General features: G+C 31.6%; 1 protein-coding gene across 1 annotated transcript; it reads right to left on the bottom strand.

The window, feature by feature from the left end:
• Positions 1 to 994: 994 nt before the first annotated feature.
• On the bottom strand, positions 995 to 3,837 carry LOC145602215 (transcription factor MYB62-like). The gene is made up of 3 exons (XM_081658387.1): positions 3,601 to 3,837; positions 3,118 to 3,247; positions 995 to 1,800 (listed from the first exon to the last, which is right to left on the bottom strand). The coding sequence occupies exons 1-3, from the start codon at positions 3,776 to 3,778 to the stop codon at positions 1,230 to 1,232; spliced, it is 879 nt and encodes a 292-aa protein (XP_081514513.1). The 5' UTR covers positions 3,779 to 3,837; the 3' UTR covers positions 995 to 1,229.
• Between the last annotated feature and the right edge of the window lie 6,144 nt (positions 3,838 to 9,981).

Raw genomic sequence — 9,981 nt, 5'->3', positions numbered from 1 at the left:
TAATATTTTAAAATTAATATAATAACAATTTTAATCATATATATATATATAAAATATTTTTTTAAAAAAATACACGAACCGTGCATCGCACGGGCTTCATCTAGTTAATTAATAAAATTAGAAGAAATAAAGGGAAATCATTTGATAAAGTTTCCCTAGTTGGATTGTATTATAAGAGGATAAATGTATAATAACTAATCTCTCTATGATGCATAAAGATAAACACAAGATTCGTTTTTAGTAAACTAGGCACATCATTTATAATATATTCACATACATGATATTTCATCTGAAATAATTAAATCATACAGAGTATTACAACTTATTTTATTCGTAAACTAGGCACAAATATTAAGTGTTATTATGTTATACTTAACTTCATCCAACCAAAAATTACTTCGTATCACATTGAGATTGTGGGGGAAACATTTTCGTTACTGTAAGGTGAAAAGAGATAACGAATGAGAGAGAGTACAAGAAAATAGAGAGAGTACAAGTATAATTATTATATCAATAAAGAATAGATAAAATATTATATAAACCAATTATGTTGGGCTTTTAAGCTTGTTTGGCCATTCTTACAGTATAGAAAAGAACCATTCATATTTATGGTTGTTTTATCTTGCAAAGTTGCAATGTGAATATATATAAAAGGCCCCCCCCTCCCTCCCTCCCTCTCCTCTGAATCAATCAGCCAGTAAAATGTCATTTTCCTATAATTCAATAATTGTACCATTGACCCATACACTTTTATTTATCAAGTATGTCATTATCATCTAGTCATAACTTCTATCAACTGACTACTCCTTTGATCTTCTACTTACAATGTGGTCAATTTGCATTTCATTTCATTATGCTGTTGATAATGCTCTCAAAGTCATCACAAACAGTACTAGAGAAAAAGATGACTAGTATACTTATTTTATTGGTACAGAATTTACCACACTAAAAATGGATTATTTCTGCACCTACAACTAAAACAACATTCATTACATTATATATACATTACTCGTACTATTTACTTACTTATTACATACATACTTGGTATATGTTCCGTTGAGAAGTGAAGGCCACGGTTCGATTCTCACCCAGCTCACTTTAAGGGTATCTTACCTAAAAGAAACATAAAATATTACGTACAAAACACGAATATACTTATCAGAAGCCTATGTCAAAAAAAAGGGGGCTGGATATGATTCATTTTGGAAAAAGGGCCCATTCTTTCATGTTTAGATGCCCACATCTTTTTCATACTTCCTAAACTGCCACAACTCATCCAAATCCCACATGCCATCCCCTGCCATGTCGTTATCGAGCCAATCGTTTCCATCCATGTGGCAGCCGGAGAACGGAATATCGGATGCTGACATGGAACCCAAGTCCATGTCATAGTTACAGCTATTCACACAATGGATATCATCTAGTACAACAGAGGAGCTGCCTTTGCTATTAGTTGGTTGGTCTTGAAATTCCGGAACACTTGAAAGGCTGGTGTTTGAGCTTGAAGTATCTTTAGTGCTATCAAAGTTTATGTCCTCTAATTTGGTTGGTGATGGTACAATGTGTGAGGAAGCCGCGACTTGATCACAATGATCAGCATTCAGAGCTGTATGTTCTGTCGAATTCTGCTCAATTTTTTGCACCAATCTAGGCATGTAAAAACACCTAATTGCATCTATGAAACTTTGGCTATTTGACTCCATATTGAGTTGTCTAGCCTGTTTTTGCACCCTCGTTCGCCAATAGTTTTTGATCTCGTTATCTGTTCTTCCTGGTAGGTGTGCTGCTATTTTTGACCATCTATCAAGATATAAGTCACAAATTAATGATAATTCAGCATTCTGTTTTGTGTACATTTCAAGACTAAGCACTCCATGAAATAACAAGGAAAAAAATCAAGAATTTGGACCACTAAATGTCTTGGTCACCCCATATATGTTTTCGAGTACTTGAGTAGAGTACATTTTTGGTGTAAATTAAAAGCAAAAACCATCAAAGTTTTTTCTTTAGTTGCCGAAATGTTACAAGTAATTGTCAAAACTTTTCGAAAGGAAAACGTCTTAATGGCTTATCATGGAATTTAAAGAAAAATGATTAGATTGAATACAAGATATGTACATAGCATGTGTTATTATCATGATTATTGCTAAGAGTCTACATCCCCATCAAAAGAATACTTTGTATTTCGTACATCCTCCATCCCATTAAGCTTGCCCCGGTTGAATTTGCTCTATTGAGTTCTTCCATTCCTTAATGACATATTTTCTCCATTTACAAGATTACAACCCATGTGCAACAACAAAAAAAGTGCATGCTTTTAAGTGAATCAAATCTAAAAAAAGAAAACTAATAAGGGTTATGGAACAATTTTAGCGAGAGGAAGGAAGTATAGACATGCAACACAAGTCACAAGATATGAGGAAGTCACAAGATATGAGGAATAAACTAACTTTCGGTTGAGTTGATATCTTCACATCAGTTTACTGTTTTACATATTCCTAGATGTGAGTGAGTTACACTATTTAAATATAAATGATGCATATATTGCTACGTACACTGTTTTTAAGTGCCGTAAAAGGGTTTGGCAAAGTTTTAACCAATTAAACTAATTAACATATGACATGTGACTAATTCATTAAGGTGATTACGTTATTACTAAAACTAAAATGCAGCAATGTACGATTATCCTTTTAACCTAATTAGAAAGCTAATATAGCAAAGTACAATTATATTATTTTATTATTATCAATGATAAGTTTGACAAAAGTCGATAATGTAGACGAAATTTAATCCTAAATTGGACCACTATTGACCACAGTTTTCTCAACGAGGCTAGATGATATCGTAAAATGAAGTTCAAATAATTGGAACACTTTCTCCATTATTCCGTTTATAATTTTAGTTACTGTTTCCCAAAAAGCAAAGTGAAGGGGATTAGGAAGACATAATTAAGGCCTAATTACACCTTTAAGCATTTTAATTATTGCTTCTAATCATTCTATGAACCAAAACTCCAATGCATGTCGTGATGAATAATAAAAAAAAAAAAGAAAAAAAAAACAGAGTAATATGGAACTTTATTTGATTTTCAATTCAATGCAAGAAGAAAAAGATTACCTGTTACCCCATTTAGAGTGAAGTTCAAGGATCAAAAGTTGTTCTTGTGTACTAAGATTACCGCGCTTAATGTCCGGTTTCAAGTAGTTAAGCCATCTTAATCTACAGCTTTTCCCAGTTCTTTTCAATCCTGCAAATAAAAAATGACTTTTCTAATTAATTCATTACAAATTAGATACAAATTTGTAAACCGTTAACAAATTTTTTAAATCAATACAACTGTTATTTGAGAAATGCATGACAAAATTACACTCTGATAAATATAATTATATTAATATTTAAATTTACTAAATATTTCTAGTTTTAGCTCCTAATATTAAAATTAATCAATAACAACTTAGCGAGTTATTTGGTTGTGCTAGTTTAGTTGTGGCACACTAGCAGCAATATCCAAGACATGAAATCGAATCTCGCCAACATAGTGCCCTATTACCCTATATACACCTCCCTATACCCCAAAAACGATAGTGTTTCTAAAAATACCTGCTGATTTAGCCAATAAATTCCAGCGACCTTCACCATGACATGCAACATAATGAATGAGCAAATTATCTTCTTCAAGTGTCCAAGGCCCTCTTCTTAGTTCTTCACTTTCTTGATCTTGTATATTATTATTATCACTATTAATATGAATATCATCACCTAAAATTTCTGTTTTCATTTTTTTTCTTTTTTTTTTTTTAGGGTGGAGTTGAGATTTGGGGGTGTTGATTGAGCTCAGTTAAAGCAGTGATAGCACTGAATGCTACATATATACAACCATTTATATAAAGAGAGAGAAAAAGAAAGGAGAAAATTCTATTGAACAAGGTTGGAAAAGTATACTTTGTACAAGTTTGTGTCACGTGCTATTGCCTTGTTCTTAATTCCTTCTAAAATTAAATTGTATTCTTTTTGGGCTTTTCTTTTGTTCTATAAATGGAATAATCACTTTTTAGTAAGTGTGTGTACTCTCATTAATTTTACCTCATTGAGTTGTTTATCAAACAAATTCTTTCACTAAATTGGAAATGATCTTTTTATTAGCATCTTGCTTAGGTTAATAGAGTGATTGAGAATATAATCATGCTGTTAAGTCAAGTCGTTGTTACTAAAATTCCTCCAAATCTTCACTTTGTAAAAATAGCTTAAATATTGTTAGACATTTGTTTGTGGGTTGTAACTATTGAATTTTCACTTTGTTACTACTTTGACGAATTGCATGTATTTGATACTAAAACTTGAATTATCTACTCCGTAGTAATTAGACTTTTTTTCATCACTAAGGCCCTGTTCTCTTCACCTTAAAAAAATAATATTAAGTAAAAATAATTTCAGGTCAGTAAAAATAAGTTCAGTTCAGTAAAATTAATTTCAGTTCAATAAAATTAATTTCAGTTCAATAAAAATAAATTCAGTTCAGTAAAATTCAGTTTTCTTAAAGAAGAATTATAATAGAAAATCAGTAAAAATAATTTCAGTTTAGTAAAAATAATTTAAGTTCAGTAAAAATAATTTCAGTTCAGTAAAATTAAGTTCAGTTCAGTAAAAATAAGTTCAGTTCAGTAAAAATAATTTCAGTTCAGCAAAATTAAGGCGAATCAAACAGGGCCTAACTTAACAGTCTTTTGTTTTCCACAATTATACACCCATCCTTTCTAATTTAGACTTTTTTTTTTTTTTTTTGAATTATTACACTTTCATCCCTTTACGATCTTCATATTTAAAAAGTCCCATTTGCCCACTTGCTTTAATTTTGAACACTTGTTACTCTACTTATAATCACTCTACCTTCTTTTATGTGCAACTTTTTTAAGGAGTACAATCAGCTTAAATATTTATTCTCCTCACTTGATATAAGTTACTTTAGCACTTCGGATGAGAGATTATTATTATTATTATTATTATTATTATTATTATTATAATTAAATTATTATTTTATATATATTTTTTTTGGTGAAAAAATTATTATCTTATATGAACTTATCAAAATTTGACTGAGCATTATGTGTATGTAAGAAATTGTATAAGAAAAAAAAAACTTACAATCAATGTTTTATTAGATTCGTTTCATATTAAGGAGAACATAACATAAGTAGTCCAATACTCCCTTTAAATTAAGGGGGTATTTGGATAGGAGAGGTTTGAAGCTAAAGATCGAAATGAACCTCGATTTAATGTGAGTATTTGGTTAATAAGATGGAGGAAAGAGCTATTTTTGAATAAAACTAGCAATTTGATTTGATTATATTTTTTTTTTTTTTTTTTTTTTTTTGGTGGTAAGTAGGGGGGTTTGACTCTTCTATCTTAAAGTTGGTCAAATTTACTACCCTGTAACAAGTTTGTTCAAATTAATACGAAGTAGTTAATTTGAATATATTCTATTTTTGATCAACTTACACAATACTGTAACTATCAATTAAGTATCAAGTATCAACTATTTATCAAATACTTTTATATTAGCAACTAAGATAACCAATTTGTCAAATTAGCTAGTTATATTAAACCAACTCAATACAAATAATTAAGGGTCTGTTCCCATTGACTGAACTGAGCTGAATTGAACTAAACTAAATTGAACTGTACTGAGCTGAACTGAATTGAACTGAATATTTTATAAGAGAAGGAAATTAGGAGCTGAACTGAGCTGAACTGAACTGAATTGAGCTGAGCTGAACTGAACAAAAAATAAACGTATAAGAACAAGCCATGAGTTAGGGTTATTTAAAAAAAAAAAATCAAAAGCTGTGATTATATTCGGTGAATGAAGTCAAGTTGGGATTATTCTACGCAGACATAACTTTTTCTCTTCTTCAATGTGGGATACATCCAATACTCACTTCTATTTTATACACTTTAAGTGAGACAACAACTTCACTCACATATGGGTTTGTTCATGGGATCAACACTTCTCTTTGTAAAGATTACATCCATCGAGGAAACAAAAACAGAGAGTGTAACATAAATGGAAAGGATCAGGAGCGAGTAAACAAATACTTGTATATTGCTTGCCACTTGTAGAAAAGATGAGATCATTTTGACTACTCCATCCCAATACATACATGACATACATTAATCAATTATAGATTCAAGAGGTTCAACAACACAATCAATATAATTGCAGCCCAAGTTGAACTTAATCCTTACAATTATACATAGTTTGTCAAATTTTGTTGCTAAAATATAGTATAAATGGAGTGTTATAATCAAATCATAGCACATCATTCATATGAAATGAGACTATGACTAAGAGTACACATAAATAAATAAAATAATAACTCCAAAATGATTCCTCCATTTTTGGTGTCACATTTTCTTGTGCTTCCTGATAACCACATGCAAAAAGAGACGTGCTTGACTGCACAAAATACCAAATAATTGATAAACTAATAACAACGTGTTCTACCTTGGTTAGCTTATTAGGGCGGCAATTAAAAGCATGCTTAACAATTATATTATTATTAGTAATATGATTATAATATATAGTTTTTAATACATGGTACGTCATATCTGTTTGTGGGTGAAATGACAAGAATATGCCTGTTAGTGTTAGCTCCTAGGGAAAAAGAAGCAGCCGTTTGTTTAGCATTAGCAGTGACTTTTCCTAGGTTGTCTGTCTCCTTTTTCTTCTTCAATTCATCTATTTTGCTTACAAATGTATGTGAGATACTGGAATTTTTCAGAGATTATGGTCTAGAATTCTCAGTCATATAATATTTGTCAGTGCAGTTATTCTATGAATCAATGAATGACTACTAAGTATAACTTTAATAAATTTTACTGTATTACCTTATTGTACGTGGAGGGTAGTTTCATTCACTCCCTTAGGTAACTAATCATGTACATTGGTTTGGATAGTTCATTAACCAATTAGGTTGTTTTTAGTTCAGTGTTACTATAGTAGTATGGTTAGACCATGTTTTTTATTTTATTTTTCTTTAACTTTATTTCCAGTTCAGTCCAGGCCAGCTTAAAAGAACAAAGTTTTAGAGAGGTGATAAATGAAACGGTAGTATCCAATTTGGATTGGATTACTCAATACAGTTGCATTATACAGTTGTATTGATACTCAAATGTTTGAGGAACTAGAAATAGAGGAAAGTTAGGCATTTACAAATGCATAACAAGGGGTATTCATGTAATTATACATATGTATAAACGAATGCATATTCTTGTATCATTGATGATCAAATGGTACCACTGAATATACAGTGATACTATATATGCACATAATGATATTATAAATGCATTCAGTTGTACAAAAATTTATACATAAATAGTACCACTGAGAATTCAATGGTACCATATAAACTTTTAGTGGAACAATCAACATATGGTCCCCCCATCACGTGATACAATCCGACCAAAAAATAGGTAGGGTTTACCGACAGACCTCTCTCTTCCTATCTCTTTCTCCTCTTTTCTCTCTCTATTATGTGTTTTAAAAATATTTTAATCAATGTTATGCATTTACTCCCTTTAAAATTCTTCCGTATGTTTCAATACAAAGAAATACAAGTACTACCTAATTGGACCACACACTGAAATTTGGTTTAATTAGACTTGTTACTAGCATGCATGCTATGATAATGAATAGACTACACTCATTATCTCCCACGAGAAGGATTTAGTACGGCCAACAAATTCCCATCAAAGGATACATAGGTGCTACAGTAGCGCATATATATATGATACTCCATTCGTCCCATAATATCATTTCTATTTTTATTTTTAAAAAAATACGATAATAAAGAAGAATAATGGAAGTAGGAGAATATTCTATTAAAAAACTAATAAAAAGTAAAGAATATTATACTCTTCATGTTTTAATAAGTGTTACACTTACTAAATCCGGTCGTGTTTTAATAAGTGTTACACTTCCTTTTTTTGACAAAAAGCTACATTAAAATATTACATCTTTCTCCTCTCATGGTCCTCACCCAAACCCACTAGTACTTTTTTATTACATCTTTCCTCTTACATTCATTACTTTTCAATAAACTATTAACATCATTATCTTTTTGAGAAATTCTCTTTGATGAACTCCAACTTTTTAATTTTCTAAGTGGTAAACATTCTTAAAATTTATTATCAATGGTAAACTCTAGTTATCTTAATAATTCATTGGTAACATTAATGATATAATTAATTGATTCCTTAACCATGGTTAGCTTTTAAAATAAAAAAATAAATCAAAATGACTAAGAAGCCCCTAATTACTACCCTCAACCATTTAAAAAAAAATTAAAAACCCCAACTCCTCCCTAACCCCCTAACCACCGGCAGCCCTCTCCTTGTCGGCGTCCAGGCATCCCCTCCCAGCCGGAGACGCCCGGCCTTCCCCACCCCACTCGGCGACAAAGCCTCCCTCTCCCCTACCGAAAACCACCAGTAAACCCAAACTGAAACCCCCAAATTCCCAACCCGAAACCCCTAAAAAACCCTCCCCACCACTTTAAACTCCGAATCAGGCCCTCCCCCACCCTCGAAACTTCGTCGCCTAGGGTTTCGAGGGTGGGAAAGGGCCGAATTTGGGTTATAACGTGGTAGGGGAGGGTTTTTAGGGGTTTCGGGTTGGGTATTTGGGGGTTTTGGGTGATGGGTTTAGTGGGTAGGGGGGAGGGGAGGGGGGGATGGGTCACCGGCGCGGGAAAAGGTCTTTTAGGCGACGACGGGGGTGGGCTGTCGGAATGGTGGGACACTTGGCCGCCGGCAGAAGGAGGAGCTGCTGGTGGCTAGGTGGGGTAAGGGAGGAGTTTGGTTTTTTTATTTTTTTAAAAAAAATATTTAAATAACTTAATTATATAATTTATAAGGTTAGATTAGTCATTAGTGTTGTAGTTAACTAGGGTTAGCCAAATATTTACATAAAATCATCAATAATGTTACCAATGAATTATTAAGGTAACTAGAGTTTACCATTGATGATAAATTTAAAGAATGTTTATCACTTAGAAAATTAAAAAGTTGGAGTTCACCAAAGAGAATTTCCCTACATTTTTTTTAATACTCCAACTACCTCGCTTATCTTTTATTTTATTTTAGTCAATTAAATTGCCTAAAACTATATGCTGGTCAAACTGTAACACTTAAAAAAACACATAGGGAGTATGAAAAAAAGAAAAGTGATTAATGATTTTTTGGGCATATGCATACAGAGTATTTTGTATCAGAAAAATAAAAAGTAAGTAAAATGCTATTTTTAGAAATAGGCACAACATGTTGGGACACCTGAAAGGAATATAGACACAAAATTATAGGACGGAGGGAGTTTTTTTTTTTTTTTTTTTTTTTTTTTTTTTTTTTTTTTTTTTTTTTTTTTGAGGTAAAGGGAGTATAAATTTCTTGCTATAAATCATCGGCTTATATTTTGGGTTATTATTATCCTCCGATCAAAGATTAAGAGAAATTGGGTGACAACAACAACCAAATAATTAACATTCAATCAATTCCCATCCACTACTCATTCTCATGGATATGGTTCATTTAGTCCCACTCAAACTCTATTCTAGTTCGTGCTTCAGTGCTTGAGGTAGTAATAATGAAACCCAATCCACTAATTAATCTACTTATCCTGAAAGATTAGAGTATATTGTATATAGAAAATTAAAGATTAAGAGTAATTTTTATTATCAAAGTTGTATGTTGACTAGGGATGTCAATAGGGTGGGGCGAGACATTGTACTATCCTACAAATATAAGTGTTACAATCAAAGTGTATACATATTAGTGATATTACATCTAGTGAACTTTTTGTGTTTATCATCATGAAGAAAAAAACGATGAGATAATTTGTGGTAGGGGACTAACATCACACACATTCACCTTGTAAGCTCCACTTGGATTGAAGCCACAAACTTATATGTCAAAATTCAAAAGTACAAA

Source organism: Chenopodium album, chromosome 21, assembly GCF_948465745.1.
Source record: "Chenopodium album chromosome 21, dcCheAlbu1.1, whole genome shotgun sequence".
Lineage (NCBI taxonomy): Eukaryota > Viridiplantae > Streptophyta > Magnoliopsida > Caryophyllales > Amaranthaceae > Chenopodium > Chenopodium album.
This window is presented reverse-complemented; position numbering and strand designations above follow the sequence as displayed.